Below are 21,122 nucleotides of genomic sequence, written 5' to 3'. Positions count from 1 at the left end.
GGTGCTGCCGGGTGGAGGGGCAGGGAGGGGACAGATGGCTCAGCAGGAGCTGGCTTGGAGCCATGCTGTGCCAATTTCAGTATTGCTAGCATTTTTTGTTGCTCAGTTTCTGGTTGTTTTGGAGAATTTTCATTTTTTGGTATTGTGTTTGACAGCTAATACACAGAATACTGTATTATGTTTACGGTGCTTTTTGTTTCTGCCTCAGTGGTCCCTGAGGTTGTTTCCCTGTTTTTGCCAGTCCCCAGCTGTGAAAAGATTGAAAACCACTGCTCTAGAGGATCTCCAGAAGATGATCGGTTTTAAGAGAAGAGAATCATTTTTCCAATTCTGCAGAGAAATCTGTGTTGTTTTGTCATTCTGCATAAATAAGCCAGGCTACAGCAGCACAAGCTGAGTCTCCAGAGGACACTGTGCCAATTTCCTACACTTTGAGCTGGTTTCTTGGGCCCTTCTGAGCACGTTCCCAGGAGTTCAAACATTCTCCCTTCATCCTTATCTATAGTTACTCGCATGAGCCAGTAAGACAATTCACCCCTCCAAGGACCTGCTCACACTTTCAGCTTTCATGTACCAGAATCTGGGCTGAGATCAGTTAGAACTGGCATCTGGGATGAAGGAACTACTCTTGAGCTAGACTGCAGAATACCCTGGAAAGGGCATTTTTATTCTGTACAGCATGCCAAGGGAGTAAATAGCATGTTGCACACAAAGGAAATGGCCTAAATTGGCTTGAAAATGCAATCAAATTACAGCACATCATATTGTGGGTAGAAGAGATTTAGACGAATAGATGAACGGATCAGAAGCAAATCCTTAACACTGAGTAATGACTTGGTGTGTTTAGAAAGAGTAGGAGTTTGGAGGGGGCATTGTTACATTAAAAACAATCTTCAATACTCTTTTCCCAGCCCATGGCTACTTGTAGGAAAACTGCATGAAGTTTTGAGTGGCTGACTCATCAGTGGGTAAGTGAGGGGGCCAAACCTAAGGTTTCCATCAGCAGGAAAATTCCAAGACTTACAAATGCTGTACAGAAGAACCATTCTTCTCCAGTGAGGACTATACCATCTCAAATACACATATATGAAATGACACTCAAAAGAACAACCTAGCATCTCCAGTTAGCCAACATTATACAACCTTCAGACTGAGCTGAAGTTCTTAAAAAAAATTAAAAAAAAATATTTAAAGCTAGGCAAAATGTCCGGGTGCTCCCAGTCAAGGTTTGCCACAAAATCTTTAAAAATGTTAGATTTGCTTTGCAAAGTCTATAAATACAGAGAAATGGGTAAATGTCTAAAAGGTATTTTCTGTTGTAGACCCTTAGAAGTAGCTTATTCCTCATCACCATCACGCAGTTATCATCCTCATTCCACTGTGAGAAACTGATGGATTAGATGGACCCTTGGCCAGAGTAGACCTGCTCTCTGCCACTGCAGAAGACAAGACTAGAACCAACGGATGCAAGGCGCAAGGAAGCAAATTTTGGCAAAACATTACACGAAACTTCTCTCATGGAGTTGCCTGGCTCTCCTACGCAGGAAGAGTTTAAGCAGAGACAGGCAACCATCTGCCAGAGATGCTCTAGTTGCATCCTAAATTGGAGACCGGGCAGAGGGATATGTAGCAGATGACTTCTGAGGCTGCTTCCAACTTTGTACGTCTACGTTCTTGAAGAAGCAACAAATCTGCAAATCTCCCATCATCCACAGAAAGGCAGAGTGAGCTGTCTAGCACAGCCATAACAGAGAAAGCAAGCCCCTCAAACAGAAGGCAATCGGAGTATTTCTGGTCGCCTCCTGTGGCTTAATACGTGCTCAAAAAATTGGTCGTAGTAACTTCTGAAAATGTTACCCTGTATTCCTCCAAGAACATTTTGATCTCCATTACCCATCTCTCAGGGCACTTGCACATCCCCTCCCCATGCATAGATGATCTTCCATTTTCTGGTCCCCCATCTCCTTGACCTTTCTCATAACGCTGCATCTCATTCTTCCATGCTTCATTTGATGAAAAAAGTGTATGAATAATCTAAGGAGCACACATAACCGGAGATGTCTTTTTTCCAAAGCCAAGGGAACGGGATAAGTTAGTCTGGGCTGGAAATGCCAGCAGAATGAAATCTAACTTTAGATTTTTAAGTCCACAGTGCCTTCTACCACGCTGCATAGCATTTACTCAGAATGGTTAAGCAGAAATGCAAACGCCAGATGAGAAGATTGAAATGCACTGCAGAGTCGGCCTTCTTTGCTTCAGATATTAGTGGTTTAGCAAGAAATACATTAAACCAGCATTTGAGCATTTGAGTGAAAGAAAAAGATACTTAAAAGGGACCGATCAATGTACAGCAGCTCATCCTACGGCCCAGCCTTCCCCATCCAGATGCCCCCCAGATATTTCTGGAGACAACTTCCGTTGGACCTAGTCAGTGGTTGAGGATGGTAGGAGTTGTGGTCTAAAACCCTGGAGGGCGCCAGGTTGGCAAAGGCTATGCTGTAATAGAAGGATTTAGCCAACATAGTTTTCAAAGACATTTATCTCTCACAGGCAACAGAAATTCCTGTTCTTGCAGAAGGCATGACTAATGTGGAGTGTTATTCTCTGGGATGCCTTTTGCAGGCAGTATGTTGCACACTCGATATTTGACTACTCACTCTGGGTGATGGGTAGAGAAACTAGATTTTCTTTGAAATAGCTGGTTGTTGAAAGCGTGGCTACACAGGATTGCGAGCCTTGAGACAATACAGAAGTTCGTATGCAGATGCAAAAGTCAGACAACTAGAAAAGGACGTTAAAGACAACACTGTTCCAAGATTGGTGCCAAGACTGAAATAATGTGGGGTTCCCAATTGCTAAACCAAAGATCTCCTCTGCAGCTGAAGAAAAATAAAACAGAGTAGTTTGGACCATTTCAGAGGGCAGGTGATGAAATCGGCTGCTTGGCAGAAGAAAGCCAGCACTGTAAGAAACAGAAAACTGAGCAGTTTTCCACTTGCAGGGAGTCAGTTTTGGGAGGAGGGATCCTACATAAGATCACATCAAATTAGATGCACCCACCCCCATGCTGAAATGAGCCAATCCATCCTGCCAGATCAGGAGGCTGCATGTAAACAAGGGACTTGTAAACCACAGGGATTTTTAATCCCATTGCCAGGATTGTTGTGGCTTCAAAACAAAGTCCTTGGGGATATCTGAAGAAGCATCTCCTTCCAGATATACCTGCCTGGCCCCTAAGATCTGGATCAGAGGTCCTTTTTGGGAACCCTCCTTGAAGGAGATCAGAAGAGTGGCTACACAAAGGAGGGCCTTCTCTGTGGTGGCACCCCAGTTATGGAATATGCTCCCCAGAGAGGTTCGCCCGGCACTGACACTTTATTCAGTTCAGCACCACGCCAAAACCTTTTTATTTTCCCAGTATTTTAAGTTTTGATGTTGATTTTATGATGGGTTTTATTGTTACTAATTGATGTTTGATGCTGTGCTTTTACTGTATTACCATCCTGAGATATAAAAGCTTTTAACAATATTTTAATAATAATTATACTACATCCCTACCTCGCTTTTGCCCATGTAATATGCCAGTACTCGGAATAAACTACATGGCATGTTAAAGGCATACAGCACAGCTGGTCCTAACTTTTATTCTTACTTTAATGTATCTGCATGGGCGCCCAATCAGATAGGAAAAGTTAAAGCTTCCCATGCAGCCACTTTCTCCCCAGAACCATCCTTTTCCCCTCAGAAGGAAATAAAAACTCCATTAGTGCCAATGAAAACTGATGGCTAATGAGGATTAGTAAAAGGCAGCAGAAACAAGAAACTGTGTTTATGAAGAAATGGCAGGAAATGACCCACATTACGAGGGAAAGCCAAGAGTAGCAAGAGCTAAGAAAGAATGACCACACAATTCCAAACCACATTAGCACAATTCCTCAACAGGTTTTGCATTTGACAACACTGGATCTGACAAACATGCAGTCTCCTACCCACACAATGGATGCAATCTTGACTTCTTTGGGATTGTCCTCAGTTTTGCGTTTTAGGATCGTCCTCCATTTTGAAATGACACACAGAAAAGCAGCTCTTGGGAACAATTTCCAGCCTGGTCTGTTTCAGCAGCAATGCAACATCTTTAGACTTACAAAAAGTAAAAATGTCAAGAAACCAATTTCAACATCTTGTGTCCAGCTGCAAACACAATTCCCTTCCACTCTGACACACAGGAATGTAATCAAGCAATAACTGAATGTTTCTTGGAATATTACAAGCAACCAGCTGCCCACCTCTGAGGATGCTTATGAATTCTCCACAACCTTTTTTTCAACTTAGTGCGGGAGCCACACAGAAGACCCTGGCCAACGTTGCAAACCCTAGCAGTATGATGAACTGCTCCTTGTTGCTTCCAAGTCTGCAAACAGAAAAAAATCCTGGGGAGAAGACATCAATCCTCAGAAACAATACAGAAGTGGTTTCTTTACACTTTCATCTTTCTGAAATCTTTTATCTTCCTCGGCATGCATTTAAATCCAATGTCTTCTTGCCCTTTCTTTCCTTGCCTTTGAAGACAGGTCTAAGCATCCAGTTTTTAATCCCCTTTCCTCCTCTTTGGATTGGCTCCTTGCTTTTCTGGATGCAAAGTGAAAACCCCCAGGGAGCCACCTGATCCCCTCTGGGTTCTGCCTTTGCAGTATTTTAAGAGGGATCCAACTTTATCAAAAGTATGTGAAAAGTACCTTTACCACCCCCTTCCCTCACCCCCCCCCAAAAAAAACAAAATTAGGAGTCCTTCCAGAGCATGATACACAGACAGGTTGAATAGCCTAAATTTCCTCCGGTTCTGCATGCGAATACAGTTCACTGAGTTTTTCAAACTTTGGCCCCCATTCTTTCATGTCCCCATATGGGGTATCTTCGTCCCACCCACACGACCCCAGAGAGCTGAGGCTGCTGGCCACTGAACACTCCCCTTCCATGTAAAAGACTTGCAGTGAATCGCAGGGGAGAGCCTGGTGCTGCTGGTCCATGCTTCGAACCACGCCCGACAGGTAGCACCCAAAATCGATGCTGGAGCAGGAGGAGCCTCTTTCTGCTTCCGCGCACTCCTTTGGGTGGGATGCGAACTCGCAACTCAGTGGGCTGTTCAGCGCCAACCGCTTCACTTTGTTCTTGTAGAGAGAGAAGGCCGGACTGGTTTGAAGAGACATCTGGAGCTCAGCAATGTTGTAGCCATCCTGGAGAAAGAAAGAAATGCCACCATGGGAAGCGGTGCCGAAACCCTGCCACAAACCGACCTTCATCCTTGGTTCCCGGAGATACATGACCATCTGCTGACTGGGTCATGCAGCAAGCCCGTTTTCTGTCTAAACATGAACAGGATCATGCTTTTGGCATCTTCACATCCCTGGCCCAGGAAGACTCCATCCAAGAGTAAGGCGAATCTTCAAACTCTGGACATGCAGGCCAAACTCCAGTGTAGAGTCTGCTTAGAATAAACGCAGTGACATACACTGACCTCATTCTGGTGGGACTACTCTAAGTAGGAACTATGTGGGCTTTGATCCACAGGGCTTTTCAATTGATCCTAAGGCAATCTTTCAGTCCACATCTGTCTTCTCTTACTATAAATATATTGACATAACCATACTAATTGTGCACTGATTTGAACATATGACATACTCAGCTCAAGACAAGGCTGTAAGCAAAGGAGAAAGCAACAACACCCTGCTTACCAGTATTGTCTGCAAGCAATCAACCTGGCAATTAACTGCTCCAAGGGAGACCTCCTGGGTCCCACATTCATAAGCTTCCTTCTAGACTTTCTCAAGGGTCCACAGCGTGCCTAGATTATTTTTCCTATGTTCCTGTATGTCCCATTAAGATAAATGCCTGAGGATAGACGTCTGTTCCTAGGAAGGCTCACCCTGGGCCTCGGGACTGCACCTGAGGGACCTGGCCATTTTTCAGGTGGCCAGCTCCACGGGCAAAGGAAGCCCTCTGCCCTCGGAGCTGGGAGCCTCCACCTCGGAGGTCATGAAGGCATCCTTGGGGAGGGACAGACGAGGCTGCCTGGGGAGACTGGAGGGGGGAGGATTCCTGTGATCTTGCTGGCTCTACCAGACCCCTCGCCTCGCCTCGCCTCCCCTCGCCTCGCCTCCCCTCGCCTCGCCTCTACAAGACGCTTGACCAAGGTAGGCAGAAAAGCCCAGCTGGCAAATGCAGACGCATGGAGTACTTCTCTGACCTCTACCAGACCCATGATGTGTCCTTAAATGACACCTGCTCTATTTGCATATTGAGGAATTCCTCGTTGTTTTCTCTGGGTGCACTCCTGATTTTATGAGCACCCTGATGATGAAGCAACCACCAATGTGTAGCTGCCTGGCACATCTGCCTGCCATCTCAGAAGACCAAAGCAGATGTTTTTCCTATCAGTATTTTAAAAGCAAGTGTTACTGCCTAGAGGCCAAGTTGCATTGTGTTGGCATTGAGGAATCCCATATTTTAATCTGGAATTCCCTTGGGAGAATCTAATGGTTGGATTTCCTAATGCTGCAGCAGGGCCTGGAAGTGTTGCCACATGAGAAAGCCCAGCTGCACACACCTCCTTCCACAAACTCAGCTGGATGTGTTGGCCTTCCCCTCTCTTCCCTGGAAGCTTGGAAGCCCTCCCTCTGATGCCCTCCATCCAAAATGAATGTGTAGGTTCCTCCAGGCGGCACCGACCCAACCTTTCCATCTGCACCACACCGAATAATGCGGCATGCACAGCTGGTGTTTGCATGTGTGCTCTCCCTTCCTCACAATCTATACATTTTTGCCAGTTTCCCGAGGACTGTGGGGCTACAGGAAAGCATGCTCTGGCTGCCTCTGTTGGCCCAGGAACTAAGGGCCACTGAGAAGGCATCCTTCCTGCTTCTCGGGAAGAACAGCATGGCAAGAGAAGGAACAGCCTGCTGCCAATCATCAGCCAGGGGCTGAGCCGCCCCCCTGCCAGGAAAAACACTACACTTGATGGTTCTGCCCAGGAGCTCACTTCAGCTCCATCCCTAAGCCCGGCTAGCGATGGGTAAGAATTTTGTTATGTGCATTTTTTGACAAGAGCTTACAGGAGTTTGAAAACTTCTTAGACAAGGCAGAAAGAACTCAAGATGAACAAAAACGGAAAACTGAAAAGTGACATTGACAAATTGAGGGCTTTGAGCACTTCGCTCTTAAAAGCCTGGGTCTGAATTCCGGCGTATTCAGCCACATTTGCAATGCTGAATTAGAGCTGAACTGCCTTCCTCCCTGATGGGCTCCACATCTTTAACAACTACAGGGAGCTCCAACATAGCTGTAACAAGCTGAATTTAGCTGCACAGAGAGGCCAGAATTGCATCTCAGGCTGGGGCTTTGCCTAAGAATGTACCAAATCCACACAGTCCTTCACAACCAGGAGAGAAGACATACAGCAGAGTGGGGCAGTCATTGGCGTGCTGGAGGGGGGCCCAGAGATGTGGGTAGCCGCCCCTCGGCCAGGAAGCTCACTGAGTGACTTGGGCCAGCCATGCTGTTGCAGCCTAGCCTACCTCAAGGGGTTGTTGTGAGGATAAAGCACATAAGCACCTTGGGCTCCTTGGAAGAAGAAAAAAGCCCCAATATAAATGTAATGACATTTGATTGTATTTATGTCATTAATACTGATATATTTAATTCATACTAAGGCAGAAGAATGTGGAACTAAGAGATCCTGCCTTCCCTGCTAGCAACTGCTGGATTGTATAGGTTTTGTGTTTTACGATCTATTCTTAAATGCCTTGGGGCTCTTTTGATCAAAAGGCAAGATGTGCTATTTTAAATCAAGTAGCAATATAAGAAAATACCCCGTGCTAGGGAGATCTTTTGATTTCTCCTGCAATGTGAAGGCAACCCAGTCTTGACTCTTTGCTTTTCTGCTTCAAGGAAAACTGAGACACAAAGTGCCTGACCCTGTCAGACAAACTCACCGTATCCCTTTTGTGAGTAAACCTATTTTTCCCCTTACAATTTCCAGAGGGAGTTAATCTTATTAAGCCCTAATAGGATTTGTATACTTAGCTCTCTATGTGCCACCTTGAAGATAAATATCCCTTTAAGTGTTTAAGGCATGTTCACAGAAATTCATCAGCTTTTTATGAGAGTGAGGAAATCTACATTTAACTAGCAGGGCATTGTGTCCAATTTCTGCTCCTCTTGGAGCAATCTAGGCATTTATGTTCAGACAGAGCACATCTACAAACAGTCCTGACTGATGTACCAGATGCAGTGTGTGGACACAGCTAATGCTCTAGTGTAGCCAGGCCCAAAGTGGTCTCCTCAAGGTGTGTTGCTTTACAGCGCCCAGCATCCCCAGCCACCTTGCCCATTAGCTGCAGCTGATATAAATATCGTTTCTGAGCATCTCAGGGTTAGAGTATGGAGAAGCCAGTTACCTTCTCACAATGCAAAACCTGGAATGGTTGTAGCATCGGTCCAATTACGGGCCCAATCAGAGACAGTTAAGAAACAAATCCACCAGGTTACTTTCTAGTAATATGTTCTGCAGTGTTTGATTCTACTGGCGATCTGAAGGACTGCTTCCAACCATATAGCCTGGCTACACTGAAGAGTACCTTAGGGGTCTTGTCTGAGTACCTTCCATTAAGTACCTGCACAAGATAACAGCCTCCTCCCTTCCAGTAAACTGGAAGGATGGACACCCTTCCAATACATTGATGCTTTATCCCTTCAGTGCAAGCATTTGGGAAGCCTTGAAGAGCTTCCTCTTCTGGGCTGCTTTAGCACCTCGAATGTTTAGAGGGTCTAACCAGCTTTCTCAAAGCAGGACGTAAGATTTTCCTTCAAATGTCATCCACTGTACTCACTGTGCAAATTTCATTGCCTTCTATATGTTGCTTTTCATAGCAAGCATAAGTATAAAAAGTGGCTAAAATATTTCAAATTGGAGTATACTGATTATAGCAAAGTATCTTGAGTCTTGCTTGGCCTATGTGTCCTTGCGTTCGAAACCTTAAAGATAATCAAAACTGTTTAGAACAGCCTTCCTCAGGAAGGTGAGCTCTGGCCTTAAACTCCCATCAGCCCCAGCCAGCATGGCCATTGGTCAGGAATGCTGGGAATTGGCAGTCCCAAAAAAACTGGAGGGAGCATTAGTTTGGGAAGCCTAGTTAGACCCATTTATCCTTTCTCTGTGAGGAAATGCAGCCAAAGTCAGGCAACCCTTGAAAAGTTTAGTGTTGAGGTCAAAGCACAAAGCACTGGCGAGCAAAAGATTTTTCTTGGCTTGAGCTAAAACTTTTGGCTGCCCTCCCACATGCCCCAGAGGGACTCACCTGGTCCTGCTCTCCTCCTCCTTCCTCGTTATAGTTGAGGATGTTCTCCCGGATGTCCTCCAAATCATCATGACCGGTGGTGACATGGTAAACTCCTCCATTCACGCTTTTGTGGCTCTTCCACCGAGTCCACAGAAGAACACCACTCAGCAGAACTGGATGAAGAGATGGGCCGGAACAAAGAGAGAGAATTAGGAACCATGGGCCCAAATGCCACAATCAGGATGCAGTAGAACCTCCAAAGAGGCCAATTCTCTTGTTGGAATATAGCCACCTGTGAAGTCCCCTGGCCGGTGGCTGCCGAGTCAGCATGGAATGGCAGGGCTACATTTGTGGCCACATGTGCCATTGGACTCAACTCCAAGAGAAGCCCAAGCCTTTTTAAAGGCTACTGTGGCCTTCCAAGCCTGCTTTCAAGCTCTGTAGTTCCACCCAAGCCAGTAGGATCCAGCCAGCCGATGGACACACAGGTACAGATCTTTAAGGAGGCCCTCTGAGGAGAGTGCCTACTTCTAGCAGTAGCTCCAGCTCTCCTTTGGAGTCATGGTTATGATTAAGACCACCTGTGAGCTGGGACTATCCACAGGGAAGGAGCAGGAGCTAAGCACGCGCCACTGGCGGCAATCCTAAGAAAACAAAATGGAATCCATCCCAGTTGAACTAACATTTCTAGCACTGCATCATTGAAGGCCACGATGGAGTCGAGTGGCTCAGACTGCACCCAGTCCGCTCGTGCACACCCCTGAAACCCTCCTGTGTAAACGAGGAATTCAAATGGCCTCTCTCAAGTGTTCTGGCACAGGGGATGAATGACATGAAGACAGCAAAAGCAGTTGGCCTTCCAAGAGAGCTACAAAGAAAGTAAGATGACGCTGGCAAGGGGAGCAGAGAGATGAATGGCACTGCAGTAACTCCATAAAAGTTGCCTTTACCAGACATGAGCAGAGACAATGCAATTTCGTAGCCCTAGTGAACAGCTGGCTTTGCATCCAGAGTAGAAGGGCCCTGCTTTTGGAATATGCCTTGGCCTTTCCCCCACAACACAGATCTCCCGTGCCGCAATGCCTGTGGCCCCTCCATGCGGCACTTCCAGAGGGCTAGAGGGCTGTTGTGGCATGGGGTGGGGGGGGCAGAGGAGTCCACTTCCACCAACCTAAATCTGCATCTAACCCGTAAGATACAATACTATGGGATGCATCCAGGCAACGTCAGTTGAAAGTCGTTCCCATGGAAGCAAGGAGACCTCAGCCAGGGTTAACTTGCTCATGGATTTCAAAAAGCTTAGCTTGCGACCAGCCCTATGCAGGGAAATGAACTGGGCACCGCCCCGGCACGGGGCTGGGGGTGGTGCTTCATTGCACGGAATGGGAACCATCACAAGAAACAAGCATGCTATGGAAACGAATGAAAGTGACAACCATGACATTAAAACAATGGAGAGGAGGGTTGCGTGTTATAATTTTTATTAGAAAAATAATTCAGGCACAGGTTTTGTTTTTTCTTAACGTGGAGTTCTGGAATACATCTGCACTGAAGTTTACATGAAGACATCCAGCAAGTGTCTACTACAGCAAAGAAAGCAGAAGATAAGCACTCACGGCAAAGTGTTCTCTTGGGGCCAAACGAGCTGTGTTTGTTCATGTCGCCTCTGAAGAGTAAAGAGCGAGCCCAGGTGCTTCGATCTGGGCCAGAGGCCTGCCCGCAAGGCCCTCTGCAGCCCTGACTGGAATCAAGGGGCCCGTGTCAACCCTTTGCTTCACTCAGCTGTACCAGTGGAAAATTCTTTCTACTGCAAACGGCAGGTGTGGTCCCTCCCCCCTATTCAAAGGGGGATCAGGGGTGGCAGGAAGAAACTGAGGCCTCCTCACCCCCTGCCAGGGTCCCAAACTGCCCTCCTTCCCCATCCTGCCGCTAGTTCTTTGAGATTTCTGCTCATTCCATTGCTGCCTGCCTGTCAGTTTCATGGCTGGCATCTCACGCAGCTTGACCTCCAGTGGGTACCTGAAACACGCTTGGTCCATCACTCTTTCTAGCAAACACTGGCCGTGATCGCTGAAATCAGCGCAGAAGGTCCCCTCTGCAGCATTTGCACCAAATCTTGCTCATCAGTGGATGAAGCTTCTCTGCCCCCCCACAGGCTCTGATCCCTGCTCAGCAATTGGCTGAGTTCCAGTCAAGATGCTGGGCTTTGAAGAAATTGTTTTAACAGAACCTTACTCAGAAGTAAATTGTAGTGTGCAATAGTACTACAAATTATAGGAACGCAAGATTGCCATCCCAGACTCCACGGGGTGCCGTACTCAGAGCAGCCTTCCCCAATTGGGTGCCTTCCAGACAAATGGTGCTACCGTTTCCACCATCCTTATATTGGCGGAAGTTGTGGTTCAAACTTCTGGAGGGCTGGAAAGAGTGGGATCAAATGTGGGACCAGGAAAGGGCAGCAAAGCAAGTTGTCCCACACTGACTTGGATCCTTGGTCCCAGGAGGGTCAACACGGATGGGCAGCAGCTCTCCCTGATTTCATTCAGACCTTTTTCCAGCCTGTCCTGGAGACGCCAAGGATCCAACTCGGGCCTTCTGCAGGCAAAGGATGAGGTCTGCCACCGAGCTCCACACGCCCAGAGTCCCCTTCCCCAGCCTTACCAGCCAGTCTGTTCTGCTTTGTGGGGATGTTTCAAGGATAAAATTTGGTTGAGGGGCCTTATGAGCTGCACCCAAAGGGAGGGTGGCATATAAAGGCAATCATGACCCCCTCTGTCCATCTTTGCCATCTGAAATGGCAAATGATCAACATTAATGTTAAGGCTGGAACGCTCTGAACACTTACTTGACGGGGTGGGATGTGTTTTTGAGAATGTGGGCAAGACTGAAATACCCATATTGCGAGGTGCATCCCACTGCTGCAATGATCATCCTCTCCTCGAAATATTTTAATACCACACCTGGCCCTAGGATCCACAAACACGCAAAAGCAATGCTCTCTTCTTGTGAGGTGACTGTTTTCACCACCCATAGCAGTCATGTCAAGCAAGGGACAGACATCGCTGTCCTTTCCAAAGGACCACATATCCATAAGCAGTTTTGACCCAGCTGGGGGGACAGTTAGAGGACCTAACTCTGTCCCCAAGAAATACATTTTGCCTTCACATTTCACCATGCCCAGCACAACAGAAATTCTATTCAGACTAGGAAGAAATCTCTCTGAAAAAGAGAAAGGTAAGGCTGGATACAGCTCTGTGTCTTCCAAGAGGCTTTCATTCCTGCATTCTGAAGACAGGTCTCAGAGGAGCTGCGCCTGATACCGCCCTGTCAGAAAGTGCCACGGGATGCCAGCAGTGACATCTGCAAGCCAATTTTAATGTGCATCAAACTCAACTGAAACTTCCATTGCATAGTCATAAAAGGCTTTCTTTGAAAAGAGCACACTATTTTTTCAGTAGCAGCGAGCGATGTTTAACACTTTTCTGAAAGCATGGGGCTTTTTCTCTTCTGAACCCAGTGTGGCCTCATAGAAATACCATGCCTAAAACACATGGAGCAGAGACACTGACTGCTTACAAATTCTCAGGTCTCCCTAAAAAGCAGTGGTTCCCATACTAATTCTGACTTAGTTTGAAATACCTGCAGTTGCATGTTTGCACGGCAAACATATTCATGCAACAAGAATTCAAAACTGCAAAAGCAGAAACCCTATTTAAATGCTTAAATTATGCAGGCAAGGACAGAGCCTTGCTCCCCTCTGCCACTGTTCTTTGTGCTCTTCACAAGTTGGAAGCAAATGGCTGCATCTGAGAGCCTTCCTGATTCATGCAAACCCTCCTTGTGATTCAGAAGCCTGATTTTCCAGGGTCCCCAAATGCTCAGGAAACCTCCACAAGTGCCTTCAAGTTGGGAGGATGGCAAAGACGGCGATGGGGAGGCTGAACGGGCATGTCTGTCCCTATTCCCTTCTGAACATCTGAACAGGGCCAGGCTAGGAGTAACAACATGCCAAAAAATGAAGGGTGTGATTCATTTTCCAAGACACTACAAGATCACAACTATGGTGACTTCATAAGATCCCAGTGCAATAGAGGTGAGATTTTTCTGCAGTTAGTAGGTTGAATTCTATGGAACCCTTGGTCTATATCGAGAGGTTTGGATTACTCCCGACTGCAGAATACATGCAAAGGGTGGACTCAGACACAACTGCCTTCGCTCTTGGGGCTTTTAAGTTAGAACAGCTCGATGGGATTCACAATTCCACTGCCACATTCTTTGCTACCAGTGCCTCTAACTGGCTAAGAGAACTGGAGCTGGGAAACTGCACTCAACATTGCATCTCTGCCACTGACTGTATTTTCTTGATACCCACATTTGCAAAATGTATTCAATGGTATTTGCAAATAACTAAGAAATGTCTTTAATATAAGCAAATCATGCATCGTGTTAAATCCATAAATAAAATGGGAGCAACAGATTTATCCATAAATAAAATGGGAGCAACCTCAGAAGGTTACTGTGAAAAGAAGGTCACGAGGTGCCTGCGTCCCGCCGTCCAAGTGCTTTGTCATCGTCCTTCTCACCAAGAGTCATAATGTCACAACCCTGTATTTTGCAAAAGAGGTTTTCCATTTTTGTCCAGCTTTGTTTGACTTAGGACTGGGGGACGTGCTTCAAGATGAGCTGAAAAATACATCTCTGAGCCATCTGGTTTAGGTCAGCCTTCTCCATCAGCTGTCGCATGCACTGGACTTCAAGTCAGCCCTCCAGGCCGCATGTTGGTGGAGAATGCCACAGACCCATTGGCATTGTCCAACCCATCGTCCAGCCCATCTGGAGGGCACTTGAATGCTCTCCAGATGCGCATGGATAGTTTTAAAACGGGACTAGACGAATCCATGAAAGACAGCTTGAGCAAGTACTACTGGCTATGATAGTTAAATGGAAATGCTGTCTGCACCACCCGGGAGCTAGAAAGGGGCCACACCACCACTTCAAGCTCTGCTTTGGGCTTTCTGGCAGCCTCTGGCTTGCCTGCATGGGCAGCTCTTTGGACGGATCCTGCAGGCCTCGTTTCATGCTCCTTTCTCCCTGCCTGCTCCGTGTTGCGCTTACTCCTTCCGCACCTATATTCAGCCACAGAATGTGACACTTGCAGCAAAACAGCAAACAAAAGACAAACGGAAGGATGAAATGGTCGATGATGGGAAGGAGACATGTCTTGGTGAGTGGAATAAAGACAGAAGGACAAAGCAGCAAGGTGTGGTCCAGCCAGAGTCTTCACAGCAAACTCTCACGACACGAGTATCCGAAGAGGACAACAACGATGGAGGATGGCCGGGGCTCGTCACCAAAGATAGTACAGTATGTAGTTGCCATAGCTACCTAGCAGGGCCAGAAAGCAAATGCAGATGGCGAACATGGAGCTGAAGCTCAGCCCGGCGTCCTTGTGGAAGATTGCCAGAGTGATCTCACAGTTGCGGCCGGAGTAGCCGTCGGGGCAATGGCATCGGAACTTGCTCGCGGACTGGGAGATGCACGTGCCGAAGTTACAGGGTCTTTGCGCACATGCGGTGTACATGCAGTGCCGTCCTGTGGCGTTCTCCACCAACATGTGTCCTGGAGGGCAACTGGAAGACACAAGGGCAAGGCAGACGATGCAGCAGCGATCTTGGTGCTGGCCCACCCAGAGCTCCAGGGCACCACAATCCAACACCCCTATTTAGCTTCCTCAAGCATTGGCTCCAGAGTAACGCAATGGGCTCACAGGTGGTTCTCATGCGCTACGGTGGCTGGATTCCTGAAATAGATCCTATTCGTGGGGTCGTGCTCCAGCAAAGTTTCATGTCACCCCTTTCCCACCCCTGCCCCCAAAAAAACAGTTCAGCAAGACAGCCTCATGATGCTTTAAAGCCTATATTGGAATCTTATGCTACATTTCATTGTACTTGTGTTGTGACCCGTTCTTTCTATTGTACTCGTCTTTCTGAATGCTGCGAACCGCCCAGACAGCGTCAGGTGTGGGCAGTCCAGAAGCGAAGCGACTGTCACTGCAACAACAACCGCACTGGGGCAGAAACTTAAACAAGAGACTATGTCATCCAAGACTCAGTCAGTGGATACTGTACCACATACACGTGTCCAGCCTAGTTTAACAGTGAGAGGGAAAAGATCATGAATGCAACCTGCAAACAGATTTGGGAAAAAACCAGAAAAACATAACGTGAATCGCAAGGGTGGGCAGGCAGGCAGGCCTCCACGACCTCTGAGGGCCGAAGGGGGATGACTTTAAAGACAAAGCATTACTCGAAAGACGCAGTCATTTTTACTCTAGAGAAGGCGCAGGAGGATCGGGCCCAATCTGGACCATAGGGCACAGGGTTTAGGAAGGTGCATCCTTTCTCGCTCCATCATGGATGAGCCCCAGAGGAGAGAGAGGGACCTGCCCCGTGACTTTGCAGCGCAAAGTAACTTTACCTGCATTCGTGCATCATCCACAAGTCAATGCACAAGAACGGCTGGATGCAGGGACTGCCCTTGCAAGCCTCAGAGAGGCAGCCTTTCTTCACGCCTTGGGCATTCAGGACCAGCTCCTTCCGGGACGCGTCCAGAGGCAGCCCGTAGTGATTGAATCTGACATCCTTCATGCATCCTAAGGCAAAATAGGAGTCAGGCTCGCTCTGGAAGGCTCTTCGCCAAGGACGAAGCCGCAGCCCCGCCTGCCTGCCTGAGCGTGTGTCTGCTCAACGGGGACCAGAGCCAGAGAAGTTCAGGCACGGGTCAGAACCCCCTCTCCCCACATGCTGCTCTCCACCCCAGACTTGAGGGCTTTGGTGCTGATGTTTCGCTGCAGGGATCATACAGCAGAGACAGACAGACAGACAGACAGACTAGATTTTAAGAGCTCTCCAGGATCTTCACCCATAACGGGATCCCTGAGTAGTAGTGCACCCACATGCATGCTGGCAACTCAGCCGTGCAAGTGCCGCCCCAGCCCCTACTCCATCCCGCAGGCCTGGCGTGTAGAACCACTTTCCATCGGGGGGCCAACTCCCGTTTCAAGGCAGTTCTCGGGACCACCCTTCAGTGGGGGGCAAGGCCAAAGACCAAAGGAGCTGCCCTGACAGGGTGAAACCACCAGCCTCTTCTTGCTTAAAGCTCTTCTTAAGAGCCAAACAATACATCACAGACAGCGCAACATGCAGCTGAGGATTATCTTTTCATTTATGCAGAAATCCACCCCTCTCGCGTCCACAGGCTTCCTCTCGTGCTCGGCCCGGTCCTGCAAAGCAAGCCAAGCCAAGAAGCCTGCAAATGCTCACGGGCTCTGAGGCGACCTTCCCCACCAGCAGCAGCTGCAGGATGCTGAAAAGCAGTGCTGAGCAGGTGCGCCGGCCGTTCCTGCCAATCAAGCACCTTCCTTGCTTGCTGCTGGGGGTGGTGGCACACCTGGGAGAAGAGCCAATCCTGCAAGCAGGCGCACCTGGTGGCCTTCCAGGTGACCCACTTTCTTCCCCACATGATGAATGGGCACTGCTTGCACAACACGTGGGGCACCATTCCCAGTGAGCACCCCACAATGACAGTATAAACAAACAAACAAGCCCCCCACCCCCTCAACCTGCCCACAGCCTTTTTTTTAATTGTGGGAGCACCTCACCCTCAACTCAGGGGGTTTCAGGAAGCAACCAGGATGGGGCAGGGGGTGTCAAGAGGGCTGATTCTTCCTCTCCTGGGGGTGGTCCTGATCCAAACTGGGACCATGCATTTTATAACAGCATAAATTAAGACTGCTCAGCTGCATACTATGTGATTAGCATTAACATTTCCTGTAGCACTAAGCCTAAGGAGAGGCATTTCAACTTTTCAGAATGGATAAAAAGTGCACAAAAGCTGGGAAACCTGCACGTGATCCGTGGCTGGGGAAAGGGAAGGGAGGACCCGACAGGCCCGGACTGGGAAGCCAGGAAGGCCAGATGTGGCCTGGGGCCTGAAGCTCTGCCCTTCCGCCTTACTTATCAAAGCTGGGCACTGCAAGCCCTTCTTACGCACGCAGCTCTTCGCCATCCAAGTGGAACCACCCTGATAACCTGCAGCGCCCTTTGGCCTGCAGTTCCTCCACCCCAGAAAAGTAAGCATGCACTTTTATCCATGCGGAATGAGAGGTAACTACCAAAGCACCTCTCGCACTCTTAGAACATCGACCCATCCCCAGCTCCCCGCTTTACAAGATGCCAAAGCCAAGTCGGATTTCCAAATGAGAAGTCAGAATAATTAAAAGTGAGGGTGAGTGGAGTGGGTAACGGTGCCTGGGTGTCTGCTCTGGGCTCTTTATGATGCTAAGCCTGCCAGAAGGACCTGGGCAAGAAGAAGAGGGCAGAAGCAGAAGAGGCAAAATGGTCAGGCATTGACATTGTGACTGCTGCCCAGTTGCTGATTCGTGCCGCTTTTCAGAGCTGAGGCGCCATGACGGGGGGCTATCCGAGACAACCATTACCTGTAGCATTTGTCTCACCTTGGAAACTGTGGCTTTGATTGACAGGGTACGTGTTGCCAACCACCAAGCTGCTGGGATCCATGATGATCTCTTTGTAGACACCCGCTGCCTTCTGAATCTCTCTCTTCCCACCTCCTTCCTCGAGGCGAAGAAGGAATTCATTTCCGTTCCGCTCCAGGGAAACGCGGTGCCACTCCCCATTGTGAACTTGGTAGGAAGGCAGGCTAACAGCAACTGGCCCATCTCCCAGGTTGTAAGACACTGTCAATAACCCTTGGACCACCTTGCAGAAACAAAGAGACCCGTCTCAGTCACTCCTGAAGGAGGAGACCGCAAGGGTTTGGTTAACACGGGGGACAGAAGCAGCAGCAGCAGCTCCTCAAATTATGCCATGGCTCTGCACAGGAACACAATATGCAGCTTCCAGAAAGTCTGAAGGGTCTGATCCTGCCTAGTCTTGCAGGCGAAGTGTTCGCACCTGCCAAGAGGACATGGAGGAATGCTTCTGTGGGCCAGGCTGCCCAAGGAGAGCTCGGCCTGGACGGCTGCAGCTGCTGCCAAAAAGGGGAGCTGCCATTACAGAAAAAGCAGCTTGTGCTCCTGCACAGACTGTGCATGTGCTGCTGTCTCCACAAGTGGCTGTGCAAGCAGCGCAAGCGAGTCTGCGGATGCGGATTTGACAGGATTCCCTGGCAATCAACTCCAGTCCTACAGAGCCGCTCGGGTGCCTGCAGCCACTGCTGAAATCTGAGCAAAAGGGACCAAGGGAGACGGGGAGAAAAAACAGTCTCACTGAGAGGGAGGGAGGGAGGGAGGGAGGGAGGGAGACTGCTTCTCATCTCTGCCTCACTTGGCCAAAGCAGAACTCACTCAGAGCTGCCGTTTGGCCATTGCTCCTCATTCACCTGCAGGGTGATGTGCTCATCCTTGTTCCGAGAAGACAAGCTCATAATGATACCATTGGGCTCTCGGATCCGTATTGTGGCTTCTGCCAGGGTTCTGCGGGCAGGCACGGGAAAGGGAAGCTGGTAGCGAATGTAGCTCCCCGGCCGGAAAGTGTATTCTTCAGCACCTGGCAAAATTGGGGAAGGAAGGCGGGTTTTATGCAGATACACACATGCTAGATTTGACTGACTGACAGAATTCCCCATTAAATGCATTCTTCTAAGCATTTTACTGTGCACGACATCATCATTACCACCACAATAAAATCAAGAAGATATACTAATAAAAGTGCCAAGGCAGCACAGATTTTTCACATTTATCTTGTGAAAAAAGGTAAAATCACACCACAGGGACTAAACTAAATAAAATACAAAAATACTTGGATATGAAAAATTACTTTAAAAGATTTTAAAAGCCTGGGAGAACAGGAGCGTCTTGACCTGACAACAGGTGAGTTTCCCTTGGAAAAGTATTCCAGAATTGGGCGCCCCAAACTGAAAAGCCCTCTTCTCTGTTGTCACAAGGAGACATTCCATCAGGTACTGAGGTCCCAGGTCATGTAGAGTTTTATAAGTAAAAAAAAATTCTGAATTGGGCTCAGACACAAGCCCAGCACATGGACAATTGAGACAAAACCCAAAAACTACAACAGCAGAAAACTTTAAGCAGAGGGTTGTAATTTGGCATTAGCCTGTTCACGGTGGAAAATAAAAAGTTTCTCCAGTTTACCAGGGGCAAAAATTTGACTGCTGCACCTCCTCCAAGAAAGGAAACAAGCATGAAAGAATGAGAGAGCATCTGTGAGCAGTCAGCAAACAGAGCATGTTTTCTGACCAGGTTCCAAAATTTCAGGCTGGGACATCCAGTTTTACCTTAACCACAATTAACAGCGGACAGTCACTGTGCACTGTTATGGAGAAGTGTGCATGGAAGGGAAGAAGTCCAGATCTCTCAGAGCTGCTTCCATTCATTTGACCTTAGCTAATGGGCAATGCGCCCTCTGCACCAGCTTGACAGATCTTGGAGCAGACCTTCCTCAAGATATTCTTTCCCAGGGCTGCCTCCATAAAAGGTCTGGGGAAAATAGGCCGCGCTCCCCTAGCCACGCACGAGCATGTCTGCACCTTTGTCGCATCTGGGGCCGTAGTAGCCCGGCAAGCACCGGCAGGTAAAGGAGCCCCCCTCGCTGTGGCACTGCCCATGAAGGCCGCATGGGGGGGGACCCGTCCTCTCACAGCTGCCGTCCGTCCAGGAGCACCCGGGAGAGCTCTCCACGGACTCCGCAGGGGACTCCAGGTCGTACACCTGTAAACAGAGGCCAAGAGAAGAGAGCAAACAAAGGGAGCTCCGAAAGAGACTCACAGCATTCTAGATCACTAGGAAAGTGCAACCATGTTTTGGTTTTGGCATGAAGGCAGATCAATCCCCTGGTGTCATAGAAGCCAGTGGTTTTCAACCTTTCCACAGCTGGGGACTGGCAAAAACAGGAAAACCACCTCAGGGACTGCTGAGGCAGAAACAAAAAGCACTGTACATGTAATGCAGTATTCTGTGTATTAGTTTCCAAACACATAGCAACAACAGAAACCGAGCAAAACATAGCAAAAAAATGAAAATTCGCCCAAACATGGCAACTACAGAAACTGAGCAACAAAAAATGGCAACAACAGAAACCGAACAACAAAAAATTCCAACAAAATACTGAAATTGGTGCAGCATGGCGCCCCGCCAGCTCCCACCGAGCCGTCTCTCCCCTCTCTGCCCCTCTAGCAGCTCCCATGCACTCCCCGCGAAGACGATGCCAGCTAGGGAAGAGGTGGTAAATCACAGCCAGCCCCCACACCAGTCCACGACAAGCAGGATGCCCCCCACCCTGGACCCCAGGAATCTCCCATGGACCAGTGCCAGTCCATGGACCAGTGGCTGAAAACTACTGATGTAAGTCACACCGAACTGCAGTCTCTAAATGATGCATATGAATCCTAGTTAGGTTCAGATAAAAATTTCCTAGGCAAATGAACTGAACATACAGCTCTTCACAGGCCCTCCACCTTCCAAATCCCCACTAGTGTGGGTCTCTCTGTCTCCAGAAGCAGGGGGCGGTCACCGCTCGATGGGAAGAGAACACTGCTTTGCCTACCAAAGGCCTCAGACCAATTTAGGGCAACTCCAGCCAAAGAGACCCTGAACATTGACAGACCGGGACATAAGCGTGGCACGAGGCAGCTCCCTCTATTTCTAGCAACCTTCCAGCTTAAAGGAGAGAGCAGAGCTCAGTGGCAGGACCCCTGCCTCGCACACTCACAGTTTGGAGTTCACTGCCTTGCACCTCCATTTCAGGTCAC

General features: G+C 48.4%; 1 protein-coding gene across 1 annotated transcript in view; it reads right to left on the bottom strand.

Annotated features, from left to right (window-relative positions):
- Positions 1-4,823: 4,823 nt before the first annotated feature.
- Positions 4,824-21,122, bottom strand: part of LOC123022365 (neural-cadherin-like) — a 91,845-nt gene continuing 75,546 nt past the window's right edge. The window contains exons 30-36 of the mRNA XM_044428058.1: positions 19,902-20,082; positions 18,738-18,904; positions 17,851-18,115; positions 15,813-16,074; positions 14,721-14,965; positions 9,354-9,508; positions 4,824-5,234 (exon numbers count right to left, since the gene is read on the bottom strand). Of these exons, the coding sequence (XP_044283993.1) occupies positions 4,824-5,234; positions 9,354-9,508; positions 14,721-14,965; positions 15,813-16,074; positions 17,851-18,115; positions 18,738-18,904; positions 19,902-20,082 (1,686 nt within the window). The remainder of the gene's footprint in view (positions 5,235-9,353; positions 9,509-14,720; positions 14,966-15,812; positions 16,075-17,850; positions 18,116-18,737; positions 18,905-19,901; positions 20,083-21,122) is intronic.

The sequence above is a fragment of the Varanus komodoensis genome, unplaced genomic scaffold (genome assembly GCF_004798865.1).
Source record: "Varanus komodoensis strain SLA01 unplaced genomic scaffold, ASM479886v1 scaffold19, whole genome shotgun sequence".
In the NCBI taxonomy this organism is placed as follows: domain Eukaryota; kingdom Metazoa; phylum Chordata; class Lepidosauria; order Squamata; family Varanidae; genus Varanus; species Varanus komodoensis.
The sequence above is the reverse complement of the archived record's forward strand: the minus strand, read 5'-3'. Positions and strand labels throughout refer to the sequence as shown.